At 53.6% G+C, this 16,560-nt stretch overlaps 7 protein-coding genes across 7 annotated transcripts; all 7 read left to right on the top strand.

Moving 5' to 3' along the window:
* Positions 1–1,379: 1,379 nt before the first annotated feature.
* On the top strand, positions 1,380–3,722 carry LBRM_07_0490 (conserved hypothetical protein; the record flags this gene model as incomplete). The annotated part of the gene is made up of 1 exon (XM_001562495.1): positions 1,380–3,722. One exon carries the CDS (start codon positions 1,380–1,382, stop codon positions 3,720–3,722), a length of 2,343 nt encoding a protein of 780 aa, XP_001562545.1.
* Positions 3,723–4,229: 507 nt separating this feature from the next.
* On the top strand, positions 4,230–5,789 carry LBRM_07_0480 (putative acyl-CoA dehydrogenase, mitochondrial precursor; the record flags this gene model as incomplete). The annotated part of the gene is made up of 1 exon (XM_001562494.1): positions 4,230–5,789. One exon carries the CDS (start codon positions 4,230–4,232, stop codon positions 5,787–5,789), a length of 1,560 nt encoding a protein of 519 aa, XP_001562544.1.
* A 781-nt stretch (positions 5,790–6,570) lies between these two features.
* LBRM_07_0470 (conserved hypothetical protein) lies at positions 6,571–7,071 on the top strand (the record flags this gene model as incomplete). The annotated part of the gene is made up of 1 exon (XM_001562493.1): positions 6,571–7,071. One exon carries the CDS (start codon positions 6,571–6,573, stop codon positions 7,069–7,071), a length of 501 nt encoding a protein of 166 aa, XP_001562543.1.
* A 527-nt stretch (positions 7,072–7,598) lies between these two features.
* On the top strand, positions 7,599–8,072 carry LBRM_07_0460 (putative 3-hydroxyacyl-ACP dehydratase; the record flags this gene model as incomplete). The annotated part of the gene is made up of 1 exon (XM_001562492.1): positions 7,599–8,072. One exon carries the CDS (start codon positions 7,599–7,601, stop codon positions 8,070–8,072), a length of 474 nt encoding a protein of 157 aa, XP_001562542.1.
* A 701-nt stretch (positions 8,073–8,773) lies between these two features.
* LBRM_07_0450 (putative 3-hydroxyacyl-ACP dehydratase) lies at positions 8,774–9,538 on the top strand (the record flags this gene model as incomplete). The annotated part of the gene is made up of 1 exon (XM_001562491.1): positions 8,774–9,538. One exon carries the CDS (start codon positions 8,774–8,776, stop codon positions 9,536–9,538), a length of 765 nt encoding a protein of 254 aa, XP_001562541.1.
* Positions 9,539–10,624: 1,086 nt separating this feature from the next.
* Positions 10,625–10,954, top strand: LBRM_07_0440 (conserved hypothetical protein; the record flags this gene model as incomplete). Its single annotated transcript, XM_001562490.1, has 1 exon — positions 10,625–10,954. One exon carries the CDS (start codon positions 10,625–10,627, stop codon positions 10,952–10,954), a length of 330 nt encoding a protein of 109 aa, XP_001562540.1.
* A 2,162-nt stretch (positions 10,955–13,116) lies between these two features.
* On the top strand, positions 13,117–14,661 carry LBRM_07_0430 (conserved hypothetical protein; the record flags this gene model as incomplete). The annotated part of the gene is made up of 1 exon (XM_001562489.2): positions 13,117–14,661. One exon carries the CDS (start codon positions 13,117–13,119, stop codon positions 14,659–14,661), a length of 1,545 nt encoding a protein of 514 aa, XP_001562539.1.
* Between the last annotated feature and the right edge of the window lie 1,899 nt (positions 14,662–16,560).

The following is a 16,560-nucleotide window of genomic DNA, read 5'->3' as shown; positions in this document are numbered from 1 at the left end:
GCTGACCGACTCGTTTCCTTTCTTCTGGCGACTCCCCGCGTGTCCGTTTGGCATGCCGCCCTCTGACCGTAATGAATGGGCACCCGGTGGGGGAGGCTTCCCCGGTACCGGTGCCAAGCCATAAGAAAAAGCACACAAAAGAAGTCCAAGACGACTTGATGTGCTCCTCACGCGACCGAGCGCGGTAGAGGGGACCGGCGGCATAATCATGACGCGGCACCGCGGTCGTGGTTGCGTGCCTGCCTTGCCGCTTCCCAATGGGGTCGCGAAGGCTCTCTCCATACCCATCTGCCTTCCACAAATCTTTCTCCCTTCTCGCCCTTTACTTGTCTTCAAGAAATCAATATCTTCGCGAGCACCCTATCACACAGGACGGTGGCACTTGCGTCGGTGAGCGCCCTGCGGCGGGGAACGCACTGGCGTCATCCGTGCGATGGGCAGAGCGCCAGCGCCGCATGTGCCCGGGCCGCCCCGCGGGATGCGCCGGGCGGAGGCCTGGCGTAGTGGGCGCGGCTTTTGTGGGGGGGCCCGGGGCGGATGGCGGGTCAGCGCGTGTGCCCACCGCCGCCCCACCACTGTTTTGTTTTGCGGTAGGGCATCTGGTTGTTCTGCTGGATGGTTGGGGGGTGGGCTGGTCGGGAATACCCAAAAGCCTTGGGAATTGCAAATTTGAGGAAGTGGGTGCTGCCGGTGACGGAACTGATGTTCTTGCCATTGCGGATTTCTGCCCAGGGAGGGTCATAGATTTGAGGGCCTTCGTGGTTGCGAATACATTTGTGCAGCCAGCAGTGTGCTTTTTCTTTTTTTGGTGAGAGGCAGCTCGCCTAGTTGTACTTGGGCTAAGTCGCTTTTTTTTTTTTGCGAGAGTGTTCTACAGAGATAGTTGTAGTGCTTGCAGTTATGTACGAAAGGCGATACCACTGTTAAATAGGCGTACAAATTACTCGCGCAGCAATAACGTTTTTTGTGCAAGTGCCAAATTTGGTTCTGGCCCAAGTTTTTTGAGCTTGCTTTGCAGAAGGTTGGATTATAATTAATGTCTTAAATATATAGGCTTGTTTCTTCGCTTTTTCTAGAGGGTAAGCATACTTTTGTCGTTTTTTTTTCCTACCCTCTGTCCTTTGCTCACCATCAGTCAGCGTTTTCCCATTATATGTGGCTCTCTTGACGCATGATGTGTTGATGCAGCGCATCGACGAGGGAGAGAGAGAGAGTCTACAGAGATATTAGGATGCAGCACAATGTACCTTTGTGCGTCTTTTCCTGTGGATCACAGAGTAATCTCATGTCACCTTCTACACATTTACGTGGCTTTCAAGCATCTTTCTGTATTCTTTCCTTTATAGTCGTTCTTCATCGAGATACGTAGATTACATACAATGGCTCGCAACAAAGAGCATAAACAGCGCTTTGCATCAAAGCACACACTGGCTGAAAAATCTAAGGGTCGGCAGCTCCAGAGCAGGCAATGCAATGTAAAAGCTGGAACTTCTGCTCATAACAAGGAACGATCAAAGCAGGCAGCTGCTGCACTGCGAAAGAAGCGAGCCCACGCAGCTTTGGAGCAGCGACGCTTGGGAAGCGTTGACGGGTTGCCTCGTGTTATCGGCATTATTCCTGCAAACGAGTCCGGGAACACGGAGGAAATTCTCCAGGGGTTCTGCAAAAGTCTGAATGTAGATTTTCCAGGTGGCGATCAACCATTCAGTATTGTGTCCAAAGAAAAGAAAGCGGCTTTCACATTTGTCTGTGAAAAGAACTGCAATGATCAGGACTGCATCGACGTTGCAAAAGTGAGCGATTTTCTGGTGCTCACACTCGACTGTTCACAAGCCGTGCAAAACACTATCCGAGAGCTTCAGGATGCTCGCGCTTTCGTGGGCGATGACGGAGCAGAGACAATTGCGACAACGTGGTTCAGCGATGTTGGCCTATGCATCACGGACTACACGCGAGACCTAGTTGCAGCCATCAATTCTCAAGGTGCCCCAAGTGTTGTCGTTGTAATTCAGAACCTGCACACCTTCGCCGACCACCAGCGACAGAAGGTGCTGAGAATCCACCAACGCTATTTCAGCTCCGTGCAGAGTGACACGGCGAAAATTGTGCCCGTGGTTAGTCAAGAAGACTACACTAACATTCTGCGCCACATACAAGTGTCGAAAATCAGGACCCTGAAATGGAGAGATCAGCATCCGTACATGGTGGTGGAGGACAAGACCTTCGATCCCCAAACCCAGGAACTCACAATCACGGGCCATTTGCGTGGTATGCCTCTTTCTGCAGCACAGCTTGTGCACCTAACAAATCACGGTACTTTCCAGGTTTCCAAGATCGAAGAGGTGCGGAAGAGTGATGAGCGAGTGCTTATTGAGGTATCTCAGGAAGAAGAACGCGAGTCGCTCCAGCAAGTTCAAGCCAATTTGACTCTCGAGGACGATGGTTTTCCAACTGATGCCGACGTACTTTACCATCAAGAAATGGCTCAGACACACAAGATTCGTGTACCGGCTGGGGTTTCCAGCGACCAAGCGGCGTGGTACGATACAGAAGAGAATATTGTGAAAGACAATTCATCAGAGCAGCACCACATTACTATTAATGAGGAGGACACCTTTGCCGAGGATGCCATATCCTACCGCACAACGCAAACCGATGTGGACTTTCTCAAGGCTGAGGATGTCATTCGGCTGGAGAGGATGACCGACGAGGAAAGGCTACTGGAAATGGAAAATCTGAAGGAATTGAGTGATGTGGATGCTTGGAATCCAGATATGGTGGACACCCCTGTTAATATACCTGCGAGGCAACGTTTTGCTAAGTATCGTGGAATGAAGAGTTTTCACACAGGCAAATGGGATCCGGCGGAGAACCTACCACCGCAGTACGCTTACATCTACAAGCTCCAGGGGTATTCTCGCATTCGCGAGAGTGCGATTGACGCGTGTAAAGGAGGGATGGCTGAGGTAGGAATGCACATCGCCATCACTCTCATCGGCGTCCCTCAAAGTGTGTGGAGTGCCTGTGAGAGGTCTCTTCTTATTGCTTCTGGTCAGCTACAGCATGAGCAAAAGTGGTCTGTGCTTCACTTCCAGGTTCAGCGAGCGTCAGAACTGGATGAGCCTATCAAGTCAAAAACCCCCATGTTGGCGCACATTGGGTTCCGCAAGTTCTATGTCTCTCCGCTCTTTAGTGACATCAGCTCAGGCGACCGATCCAAATTTGCCCGCTTTTTCCACGAAAGTGACAGGTTCCGCATGGCGACATTCTTTGGTCCCATCAGCTATAACCCGTGCCCGTTGCTGCTTTTCCAGGTACCTTCACTCGAGGAGCAGGTAGAGGGAAATCCTCTGCGACTAGCATGCTTTGGCGGAGCCCTTCCACCCAATCCAGAAACTCTTCTGCTGAAGCGCACCGTTCTTAGTGGCCGCGTGGCGGTGATTCACAAAAAACAGGTCGTTATCAAATACATGTTCTTTAACGATGAGGATATCAAGTGGTTTAAGCCAGTTGACCTTTACACCAAGCTCGGCCGTCGTGGCAAGGTAACCAAACCTGTTGGCACCCATGGCCTTTTCAAGGCTGTCCTCAACGACCAGATTATGCAACATGATGTTGTATGCATGGACCTATTCAAGCGAGTATTTCCGAAATGGACTACGGTTGCGTTCAGCATGTCCGACGTCACTGCTGGGGGTAGGGAAAACGAGGAGGAAGAATGAGAGGCTGTAGCGGTTTGGTGAACGTAACTGTTCTCGAGAAGTAGGTGTACAAAGTTTAATGACCTAACTCTTCTTTCCATTGTAAAACTCGTCTAATACGCACAGAACTGAAACCAAACGCGAATAGGGGACTCGTTTGCGGCCAGCGGACTGCAAGCAGATAACACAACAGGTTTTTTTTTATTCGCCGGGCTCAAGGTCTGCCCCATTTTCGTGCCAGTATATAGTTTATCTCAGAACATCGAAGAGTTCGGGGGGACTGAGCCTGCAGTGACTCACATCTTTGCCTGAATATAGTTGCATTGTGGTTTGCCTACTTGACACTCCGTGCACACAGCACACTGATGCTGACATGCTGCGACTCTCCTCGCTGTACCAAGAATGTTTTCTCCCTTGCTTTCCCGACGTTGCGTACTTGACTTGTGACAAACAAACAAAAATGTGATCTGCGTTGGTTGTTGCTGAAAGTTCGAAGCGAAATTCTGCAGTCAAGTTGTGCAGAGCCAAATGCGCCGCATATTTTCTTCAGCGCCAAGGCAGTACGTGCGTTATGCCTCGTACATGGCTGGCCTTTTCAACTTTCGTGTCGTCTCCGAAGAGCTCTTCCCGTACCCCTCTCGGAAGCTGGACAGTGATGAGTCAGAAACTGTGCAGACACTCATTGAACAGATCCGCAGCAGTGATAAGGAGCTGAATCTCGCAGGCGCTCGAATCGCAACTGAGTATGGCGGACTGGGGCTAGGGCATACAGCGCACGCTCTCATCTGTGAGGAGGTAGGGACCAGCGGCGACAGCAAGCTTCTACAGACGATTCAGCACTGTGGATTCGCATCCTATTTGCTGTCTACAGTAGGTTCGAAGGAAGTGAAAGGGAAGTACCTTACGGGAATGTCCGATGGCACGATTATGATGGGGTGGGCTACACAGGAGGGCTGCGGGAGTGACATTAGCATGATTACTGCCAAGGCTACGATCACAAGCACCGGCATGTACGTGCTCACAGGGTCCAAACAGTGCAGGTTCGCTGAAAGTGCGACACACTATCTGGTACTGGCCAAGACGCTGACTCAGACTGCAGCGGAGGCGGGGCCGATGGAGGTTTCGCGGAACACTTTCTTTATCGTAGAGAAGAGCGCAAAAGGGGTGAGCGTGAATGGAGAAATCGTTAACTTTGAAGAGACTCCCGTTGCTGACGTAGTTGGCGTAGTTGGGGAAGGGTTCAAGAACCGCATGATCACATTGTTCACTGAGCAGTACGTCTATGCGTCCACGTTGCTCGGCATTTTGAAGCGGGTCGTGCAAGAGCTGCGGGGAAGTGTACCGGAACAATGGGCTGCTGACACAGTCGCATCGTGCGCGTGCGCTATGTACGCCATGGAGTCCGCTCTCTACGCTCTAACTGCCAACCTAGATTTGCCCACCGAAGACAGCTTGCTGGATGCAGCTCTGGTTAGTGTATTCGTGCAGAGTAGCACGAATAGATGGCTCAGCATTCTGTCGACGGCAACCCCCATGAACGCGATCCTCGAAAAGTGCTTTGCAAACGCGCGTCTTATGTTGTCTATGATGGAGTCCATCGATTTTCTCTATTCATCCGCCGTCTGCTGTGGGGTTGAGGACTACGGTCTTGTCTTTCAGCGCACGTCTACGTTGCAGATGGTGCAGTTGCGGACGATGCGGTCGATAGGCATGAAGGATCGCGTGCCGGTGCGGGAGCTGGACTGCTCCGCCATCGACTCTGCTGTGGTTGCCTTTGGTAACGCTGTGGAGGCCGCCTTTGTCCGTAATGGCTCCCAGGTGCCTCTGCAGCAGCTCATCATTAACCGCCTTGGTGAAGCAGTGTCGTTGCTATACGCCGCCTCTGCCAGTGCGTCGCGCGCGGCCATGTGTCAAAGCAAGTGTCTGCTGACTGCCAAAGTTGAAAAGGAACTGGCCAGCACCTTTATCGCCATGGCCACCAACCGTGCAATTCAGCTCTCTGAGGAGTCCTGCAACGTTGGAATGACTGCCGATGACTCCTACAAGCGGATTGCAGTGGAGATGTGCGATGAAGTATTGCGGTCGTAGTGGGAAAAACGGTCTCACACGGGCCGGTGTCTCTCGTGACTACACTATGCGGCGTCTGCCTTTCCTTTTCCGTGACCATTCTTATCCCCCTCCCCCACACATTCAATGAACGGCACGTTGCATAAGCTCGAAAGTGAAAAGAAGTTGTGCGACAGGGAGTTTGCCAGCGATGGCGATGGTGCTACTTATTACGTGGTGTGCGCCTGTGCCTGTGTGTGTCGAGGCTCTCGGTGCCTGTCTGTCTTTGTGCTTCTTGGGACAATTATTTGTGCATCACAGAGAGAGCCGTTGTGGTTAACTCGTAAGCACTACAGGAGACTCACATTATTTTTCCGTGTATTGTGACGAAAGTCATCATCTGTTTCCCTGTAAAGCAACTACCGAGCAGAGGATAAATAGGAGTTCAGGTGTTGAACTTCTGGAATGAACTGAGGCTGCATTGTGCAAGTAGTAGGGCGTGTATCTCGATCATGAAGAGAACGAATAGATTACTAACGACTCGGAGCGAAGGAGCGAAAGAAAAAAGGATAGTCTCACTGCGTTGGCTTCCGCCAAGCGCAACACCCTCCACCGCATGCTCCGGATGCGCTTACTGATTGGCGTTGTGCAGCTCGCCTTCTGTGTCGAGAGGATAATCAGCGCCTCCGCGAGTGTCCTGCTATTTTCTCGCTACTTCCCCACTTGCACTTTCACCGTCTCTTTTTCCATTTTCCCTTTTTTTCTACTTCCTTGCATCACCATTGAGCCTTTGTCTCGGCGAAGCTTGCAGGTTCCGAAAGCCATGCTTAGCTGCAAGGGTGTCTTGTTGATGCGGCACATTGGACAGGATGTGCCACGTCGGCACACCCACTTCGTGCTAGAGTCGCGCCTCATGTACGAAAAGTCCTTCCGTGATGAGTGGTTGCGCAGCCTGTGCCAGGCGCTGGCCAACGTAGATGAGCCGCTGGCGAAGTCGCTCTCCGGATTGCCGCAGCAGATGCTTCAGCGGAAGGTCACTTGCTTCAGCTACAACCAGTTTGGGCTCTTCAAGATCCCATACCATCGCCTCGCAAATGTCGACCGCTACCACGCGGTACAGGGCACGCTAGGCACGCGCGAGTGGGTGCCGTACGCAAACATATCGTACTGGACGATGAACAAGATGGTCCGCTCTGGTAACATTTTGGTACACCGCGTCCACTACAAGGGCTGGGGTACGGACAAGACTCTGAACCAGGGTGGGTGGGTGCACCGATGGAACAAGGTGATGCAACGGAACGCACTGCAGTACAATCGGATCTGAGCTGGGTCGTCAACCAAGGCAACCTGTCTCGTGTGTGTGCGTTGTGAAGGAGGGATGATGATGTCGCGTTACATCAAAAGTAACGATATGAAGCAGTGCGTGTGTGCATGTTTTCTCCGCGGCTGTGGCCACACGGTGGGCCATTTTTTTTTCATTTTGATGGCAGCAAGGAGGACGGGGGGGGGAGGGAGAAGACACATGTTCATGTGTGCGTGTGTGTGTTCTCCCCTTTTCTCACTAGATCACCTCACCAGGGCTTGATCTCCTGAGGTCGTACAAGGCGTGTACCCGTGTGCATTAGTCCTGAAGGTAATTAACGCTGCTGCAGACTGCTTGTCCATCTCTCTCATTTCTTCTGTTTTGACTTTTTCTTCTGCACCTCGTTTGCGTATCACATTACTTGCTGTCGCCTGTTCTTGGTGTGGTTGTGCCCTCCATAGACAACATGCCCACAAAAATTTGTTCGTTAGACTTCCTCGTTGTACCAATACGCGTCTTTATTGGCCCCATCTCTCAGGACAAGCACCATGCAAGCCGCAGCACACCGCATCATTCGTGTCGGGGCGCAGGCTTCAAAGACGGTGAGAATTACGCAGAGGGATGTTGTCCTTTTTGGGAACCTTGTTCAAGACCATAACCCCATTCACAGCGACGCGGCCGCCGCGAAGGCAGCCGGATTCCCCTCCCCCATATGCCATGGTATGCTGGCCGGCTCTCTCTTTTCTGGCCTGATGGCGACGGAACTCCCAGGCCCCAACACAGTGTACCTCTCGCAGACCCTGCGCTTCCTGGCACCCATCTTTGTTGGTGATGAGCTGGAGGTGATTGCCAAGGTTACCCAGTTCCGCCGCAGCACGGGGCTCATTGAGATGTCGACCATCATACAGAAGGCAAACCCGACGAACTTGGGCACGAAGATCACCTGCATTGAGGGGTTCTCTGTAGGGATGAACAAGCTCGTGGAGTTTGAAGGGGAGAGCGAGTGGACGTGTCGGCTGTAGCGCTGCGTCGTTGACGTTGGGAAGGGAAGCCTCCAAGAACAGGATGGCTCTACATGTACGAAAATGTCAGGAGGACACTATCGAGAGGTGATTTACAGAAGCAGCGAAAAAAAGGGAGGAAACGAGGCGCAAGTCTTTCTGTCGGTGGCTGGCTTGCATTGCGTACGTCTGTACGTCTGCTTGCCTCTCTGTATGTCTGGACTGGGGTCGTGTTACCTTTCACTTCTTTTCGTTGCCGCTTTGGCTTTTTCACTTCGTTTTCTTGTTTGGCGTCTTTGCTAACGTTACGTGCGCTAAAGAGGCTTTATTGGCCCTCTCCCCGATTTTACACACACACACACACACGCATTCTCCCTTCTGTCGCTCTTTTCTTTCGTCTCACCTCTTCCATGCGGCTCTCCCGAAGCCTCGCACAACGCGAAGGCAAAGGAGAAACAAAAAGCACTCAAACAACAAGAGGCGTATCTCTGTTGCCTTTGTTGCGAGCACCAATCTCCCACATAGAGCAAAAAGGGCACAGGGGCTGTTTCCATCATCGCCTTCTCTGATACCTTCTGCACCTCGGGTTCTTGTGCGCAGGGACGTGTGCGAGTTCGTCTCATCTTGAATATGTGTCTTTCGATCTCTTACATTGGCCCCGTCAATTTGTTCATCTTCGCATCTAAAACGCACATTCTGGCGTACGTGTGAGCAGAAAATGAATGTCATGCGGGATGGATTTCGCCGATCTCACGACCGGTGAGACTGGAGCGTGTTGTTTTTCTCTCCGGCATCACATACATGACAACCGAAACGTTCCCCCCTTCTTTCTTTCGACACCATCGCCTGCGACATTGCGTGAGTATCACAACAAGTTTCCCCCTTTCCCCTTTGCGCACACTTATTTCCACTCTGTTTCGACAACATACATGCGCAGTCGTGATCAGAGCGCTGAGCAAGTGTCATCCTCATCCAAGAGTGAAAAGACCGAAGGATCGTCCTCATCACCAGCGGCTATGTCTACCGAGATCGCGCCACTTACCATCCGCGTGGGCTCACAGGCGACCAAGACAGTCTACATCAGCCAAGAGAACGTCACCACCTTCGGCAACGTCATTGACGACCACAACCCCATTCACAGTGACCCGGAGGCGGCCCAGGCAGCGGGGTTTCCCACCACCATTTGTTACGGCATGTACGCCGGCTCGCTTTTCTCAGGTCTCATGGCGAAGGAGATGCCCGGCCCTGGCACTGTGTACCTGTCGCAGAACTTGCGCTTCACCGCTCCGGTTTTCGTCGGCGACGATATCCAGGCCATCGTCGAGGTCCGCGAGTTCCGCAAGGATAAGGGACTCGTTTATCTGTCCAACATTCTACAAAAGACGGAGCCTTCTACCGGCAAGACAATTATGTGCGTTGACGGGTCTGCCGTGGTCATGAACAAGAATCTGAAGTTTGAGGGCGAGAGTGAGTGGTCTGTGAAGTAGAGAGAAGGAAACTGGCCGATGGTTAGGGTGACAGTGGGGCGGAGGCATGAGTGGGCCACACTGAGAGAGTGTGTGGTGAACATACGACTATGAGTCTCGACAAGAAAGGCACCCGTAGTGCAGGCTGCCTTCACTTGAGACTTGACAGCGCACGGGTACAAACAGCAACCCATGAGCTCTCCATTCCCTGGCCCACATGACGCCCTGTCCTACGCCTCTCCAGCACACAACCTACAAACTACCTTTTCATGAATTCTGGTCTGACTCATCTATCGACCTGGGCGTCTGCCTCACGAAGTGCAGAGCCCTCCCTTCCTCCACTATCCACTTCCCTTTTCCCACAATGCCGGGAGGAAGAGGGAGAGGGAGTAGCACAAACGCCGCAAGAGGTGCATCAGTGTGGTGTTACGTCTGCCAAGTGCACACCTTGCTCTCTCTCTCTCTCTGTTCCTTTCTTTGTGTGTGTGTGTGTGGGCGTCTTCTCTCTTCCACTATAGTCTTCACCTTCTGATTCGCGAGATAGCCCCGGAAGAGTGAAAACTGAAAAAAAAAATGAGCATCCCTGCTGGTGCCTTCAAGTGTATTCCTCATTTTCTCGTATGCCATTGGCTCAGCACGAACGATGGTCCAGGCGACATGCGGAAAGGACGTGCACTGACATAAACGCTCGGAGGCGGGCTCCCTTCGCGTCCTTGCCGCCTCTGATGCATCTCAGCCTGTCTGGGCGTACGCTAAGGCTTATGCTATGTGCTGTGCTCTCATTTCCCTCAAACCCTCGGCTTCTTTTCATGACCTCTTTTCCTCTCTCTCTACACTTACTGCTCTCTCGCCCTCCAACATGCGTCACGGTGTCTGATCTTTCTCCTCCCCAGCAACTCTGCAAAGTACGAGGGTTCTCTCTCTCTTTCTGTGTGTGCGCGCTCTTCGAGATTCTCTTCCTACCTCTGTACGCGCTGCCTCGCAAGCAAGCGAGACAACACACGCACACACTGCAGGCGCACGCGGAAGAGGTGTAATGGGTGCGTGTGTTAAAAGGAGGTAGAGCGAAAGAGCAGGAAAAGGAACAAGAAAACATACCCCCAAAATATGCGCCGGACTGTGCGTGTCCTCTACAACTCGTTCGAGCGCGGATGGAAGGACAAGACTGTCTACCCGCTTGACCGCCGTGGCCGCTTTAACCTGGATGAGGCCGCCGCGGAGCTGGAGCTGGATGAGGCGTACGTCGCCTCTCTCTACAAGCCGTTGCACTACACGTATTCAATGAAGGGGCAGCGCTATCCAGCGGAGCAGGGCCGCACCAGCCGTCCTGGATCGTTGGCAGCCTCGCGGGATCGCATGTTTCCCTTGTACCGGCGAAACTACAAGCTGGACCGAGAGCTGCGAGTTCTAGACCACCGACGCATCTCAACGGCCTAGTGCACCCGGCTCTATTCTCCTTCTCTTGCCTTTCACGTAGCTGGGTGAGGTAGTGTTGGATAGGTGGATGGGGAAGGTTGCTGTGTGCTCCTTCTTCCCAGAAAGGGTATACCTATGTAGGTATTGCTGTTGGTGCTGTGTGGGTGTGTGTGGGTGCCGACGCGTGGGGCAGCGTTGACGGCGTCTCTCTCTATTTCTCGTATCTTTGTCGCTCTGTCGCTGCGACACCGCGGGACTTTGGCGATTTATTATTTTTTTTTCTACCGGTGTGTTGGGGCCGAGGGCTGGATGTTCTTTCACACAAATCGACACACAAGTGCGCAAACTCGGCGCCGTGCAGCAGAGACGAGCACACGCGTTCTCAGTGGAATGGAGGGCGCGAATGCCACGCGGTACCCCCTGACATGGGCACCACGTTGGCGCATTTGGAATACGGCGCATCGTCGGTGTCGTCTGGATGGCAGCTCTCTCTCTCTTTCTAGCGCTGACACGATGATGCCGACACTGTCGACGCTGTGAAGGCGCTGCTCACCTTCTCCTCTGATTCACAGTTTGGTAGACACTTCAGACACTGTTCAGCGAGAAAGCAAATGGGGTGGGGTGCGTGTAGTTGTCCCTTAGAACGTGTTTTTCCTGCACAGCTCTTGCTCTGCCTCACGTGTCTCCGAGGCACTCCGCTCGTCTTTCTCCTCCCTCTTACTCTACTATATTCCAACCCCCTTCCTCCTTCCTCTCTGCTTGTTCTTTTTTCTTTGACCGCTTGTGCACATACGCGTTCACACTTTGGCATTCGCTGCGGCCAAATTTCCAGGAAAGAGTGGGATAGTCTGGTACACCGCTGAAAGGGACTTGTCAGCAAATTTCTTTGCCTCCCTCCTCACCTCTCCGCCTGTTGCGTCGCATCGTCCTCTCCATGCGGTTATTCTCTTTGTTCGGTGTTGTTTGGACTTGCCCACACTCTCTTGCTACAAAGCACCAACACACATACACAAACACGCCTACATTCGCATATATGGTGGTGATGGCTCGCTCTCGATAGTGAATGCAGGCGCCCGCCAATCGTTCTCTGCCTTCCTCTCTCCGCTGCTTCAGGATTTTCTTTCGCCTCCACAGCCAGTCAGTAAGTCGCTGTTGCCGTCTGAGAGAATTTCCGTCTCGTTTTCTTCACGGATTTCCATCGTTGTTGTTCTTTATTTTTTTCTTTTTTCTCGCGTTCAGTTTTCCCAGGCAGTTGGAGCTAACGAGAAGCGCTGGTGTTGTGAGGACGCGCTCAGAGTTGCACGGCTTGGATGCACCTCCTCATGCTTGTTGCTCAAGTTTCATCTGCCGTTTCTTTCTGCATGTCGACACCGGATTTCTCCTCCTTGGGCATTCTTTCCATTAATACTCCGGTGCTAGGCTCAGTCCCACCCATTCAACTCCCGTTCACGTCTCTACTAGGTGAGACAGGAAAAGCAGATGAGTGGGGTGAGATTCAGCCCTCGCATTAGTACCAAACCAAAGAAAAAAAACACACACGCACATTCAGTACCTAAATACCTCCTTGGGTCATACGGTTCGGTGCACGCGGCACGGCCACAGACGACCTCTGCATGGGATTATCCGACTATGCTTGCGCCACTGGTGGCAAGGCCCGTTTCCTCTCCTCTACGCTTTCCCTCTCTTTCTTCCACTCCTCTTCTCTCATCATGGCGAAGGAGCGGTTGTATTTACACAAAGTCAGCGACGCGCACAGCCGCATTGACTGCGCCTGTTGCTCACTTCCATCTTTCCTCGCCCTTTCGCTTGAGAGGGGTTTCTGTGGTCCTGTGAGAGTCACTGTTGTCGCGCTGTCGTGATCTACTCACGGCGCTCTTGTGGCTTCCACGGCTGTGTCTTGGCCGACGTGCACACAGTCATTGGATGCGCTGCGCCGCTCACTTTCTTCTTGTTGTTCTTTTTTTTTGTTCTGCTCACACACAGAGGCGCGCTTGTGCAGTCAAGGGTTGTGCACCAACACCAACACCTCCCCTCACGGTGTGCGTGCGTGCCATTGCTGACATCCCTTTTCCCCTTTTCGCGCGCTGCTCCTGTGTCGATCACTGGCACCAGGTCCCAGCGCGCCCCAAGAACCGCGAAACACAGCGACACACTTCGACATCACAGAAGTGAGGCGGTGGAAAATGATGCGATGGGCTGTCGACGTGGCGGGTATTGATGTCGCCGAGGACTTGCAGCGAGAGCAGAGAAAATATGTCTACAAGTCGCCGAGTGCTGCACATGACGAGCCGTGGAGTACGGTGGATGATTGGCGGCCCAACTCAAGCGGCTACAGCGGTGAGTTAGGAAAAGTCCGGGCGCTGACCTGGGACGAGGTACGGGATGGCTTTGCAGAGCGGGCGATGAGGGCGAATGACGCCTTTTGTAATATTGGGAGGACCACAGCAGGCATACTACAGTACCAAGGATCTATCACCATTTCAGGCGGCTGCTTATCCCCAATGCGCGGCGTTGGCAGTCGAGGACTGCAGATGGACAGGCTAGTGAGTCGTAACCAAAGCACGCTCGCAGACGATTCTGCCTCTGACACCGCCGCCCCGACGCGCGAGGTGCGTGTATTTAGTACGTTTCTCAACGCTGAAGGCAAACGCACAACTGTGACGCTGAATATGACACAGCCGACCTACCGCGGCGTAGACATCGTGGCAGCCTTCTTACAGCAGGCTGTGGCGTCGAATGAGTTGCTCTCGCAGCGCTACTCGACGAACCCGCGCCTGTACAAGTTGTTCATTGCAGACGAGTACACGGGGGAGGAAGAAATGGCGGCGCAGCTGGACCTCAATGCGCAGAGCTTCTCATGCTACGCGATTAACCCGATGCCGATGGCAAAGCTATTTCTCTTTCCGCAGCGCACAGCTTTGCAAAATACGACAACGCGCGACGTCAACTTGACTGTGCAGGTGCGCCCATTAGACCCGCGGGCAAAGGCAGTGCAGCGACAGTGCGTTGTACCAGCCGACATGCTTGCCGAGTCGTTGGAGGCTACCATCTGTAGCCGACTGCCAGCCAGCGGGATCATTCAAGGGTCTCTGCGTATCATGCACGGGCCGATGGAGCTAAACATTAATGAGTACTACAATTTTGGCGCCGGCTGCGGTCAACCGAACTGTCCCATCGCCGAGCGCACCATCTTGTCCCTCTTCAGGTTTGGTGTTCGAGAAGTGGTGGTGAACGGGCGTGCCGTCGAGGAGGCCCCGGCAGAAATTCTGCGAGACTTGGCAGAAGACATCATCATTGACATGGACGTTGATGAGGCCATATCATTCCAACAGTTTGAGGTGATTTGCATCAATAAGTATGGCGCACGTCAGCAGCGGCTGCTCTGTGTCGATGGCGAGCACCTGTACACAATGCGCCCGAACGCATCGGAGGCGCTGCCCAAGACGACGGAGCGGATGATCAAGGACGTTGAGGAAGTGCGCATCTTCGCTGACAAGCCTAAGTACATGGAGATTGCCTATACAAAGAGTTCCCACTTTGAGGAGGACCACTTCGAGTGCATGACGACGTACAACTGCGCGCTTCTGAATGAAAAGATCCGCATTGTGCGTCGAGAACTGCGCAAGCGCGAGGCAGAGGAGCAGGCGGCACACCTCAGGAATGAGACGGCGGTGCAGCGCTTCATGACAGGGATTCGCAGTAGGTGGTTTGGCGGCCGCGACAACTAGGCCTGCCACTCTCTCAGACTCGTGTGTCTCATATGCATATGGCCATCTGTCTGTCTGTCTGTACCTTCCTCCGTGCGTTTTTTTTTTTTGGGCGTGGGTGTATGTCTTTGCGCGTCCCACCGCGAACCCCTCTGTCGCTTCCCTCTTCCTTCCCCTCCCACGTTCTCTGCGCCAGTTTTCCCTATGCACGCAGGTGGATTATCTCGCTGAGGCGCACTTGCCGCTCTGCTGCTGCTCTTTTCTCCCCTCCCCCTTTTGTTGCTTCGTTTCGCCTTTGGGGGAGGGGGGTGGGTGGGGGGTACGCGTGGCGCCCCTCCTCCCTTCCCCACCGTCTCTGTTTGCTTTTGTTATAGTCTTAGGCGCGTCTATCTTGTCTGGTGACGCGTGTCTCTCTCTCTGTGTTTTTTTTTTTTGTGTGTGTACGAAGGACACGAAGCGTTGGCTCGAATCGAGGGAGGTTGAAGACAACAAGGAAGGGAAGGGGAAGAAAGCGACGGCAGCAAAGAGCGCGAAAAAGAAAAGAGAGCCAACCAGTACTAAACACAGAAGCACGCAGAGCCGCGCATCTCGCACCCTCACTCTTTCCGTGATGCGAAAGATGGCCCCGGGTTGTGCTGTTGTTACTGTTTCTACTCCTGCCCGCATCCTTTCCACTTGCACTGTCCGTGCTGTTCCTATTCATACTACTTTAGTTTGCTCCACGGACTGGAAGTGGAGAGGAATGGGTGAGTTTTAGGAGCACAGGGTAAACCGTGCCTCCTGGACAGGGATGACGAGGATGATCAGCACCGCGAAGGACCAGGGCCCGGAATGAAAGGAAGCTTTCGAGGAAAAGCGGGGGCGGGATCGACACATATACACACGCAAAGGAAAAGGAGAACGTGCGTGGGGGCCAGTAGGGAGCGCTAAGGTGTTTCTTCCTACACCTTACTCCTCTGCTGTGCCATCCTCCATTCTTCTCATGTCGTCTTTCATAGTAGTTTGGTTTACATGCTATTCCTGTCTGTGCTTAGTGTCCTTTTCTCTCTCCGTGTTAGTGTCCTCTGCCTTTCTCTTTCGTAGCTCATATTCGGTGAGAACTTCTTGCCGAAGGACGAAGAATGGAAGGAAGGGGAAGGGGGGGGGTGAGAAGGGCTGAGAGGGAGACAGTGCTGACAGCGCACACATGATATACACAGCTCTTTCGCTCTTGCCTCCGAAATAGCTATCGCGGACCTTGCATGGAGAGAAAGAGGTAGATGGTGTGGGGAACAAGCCTTGAGAGAGCACGATGGAAGGGGAGAAGGGGGGAGTCACTTCGTCTGTGCGTCTCTTCGCTGGTAATACGCATAGTCTTGCTTTTTTTCTCTCTCTCTCTCCCTTCCCCACAGTCCTTTGTCTCCTTTTTGTGTGTGTGGCACGCAGCTGTTGCCACGTGTGTACCTTCACATGGTTTGCTTTGGGGTTCCGTGCTTCTCCTTCCATCCTTTGGTCCCGTTGTTCTCACAGCGTGGGGCTGGCTTGATGACAGGCGGCGTCTTGAGGTGGTGGCAGGGTCCCCCGCCACGCTCTGTGCGTGGGGAAGCCAGGCGGCCCCCCATCTCTGCTAATGCCGGGCCGCCTCCGGTGGTGACGGGGCGCCAGGCACCTACGACATAGGGGGAGGGGTCAGGGCGATGCCTCGCTACTGCTGTCGGCGGTGAGGGCCTAGGCGGGCTTGCGTCGGTGAGCGCCCTGCGGCGGGGAACGCATTTGCGTCATCCGTGCGATGGGCAGAGCGCCAACACCGTATGAGCGCGTCTCGCCCGGGCCCCGCCGCCCGTTGGTGTGAGCGGCTGTGAGGCGGGTGAGCGCGGCTTGGGTCGGGGGGGGGGGGGCGTGCTCGGATGGCGGGGTCAACGCGTGTGTCCACGGCTACCT

Source organism: Leishmania braziliensis, chromosome 7, assembly GCF_000002845.2.
Source record: "Leishmania braziliensis MHOM/BR/75/M2904 complete genome, chromosome 7".
NCBI classification, from domain to species: Eukaryota; Euglenozoa; class Kinetoplastea; order Trypanosomatida; family Trypanosomatidae; genus Leishmania; species Leishmania braziliensis.
Note: the sequence above shows the minus strand (reverse complement) of the source record. Positions and strands in the feature narration are given on the sequence as shown.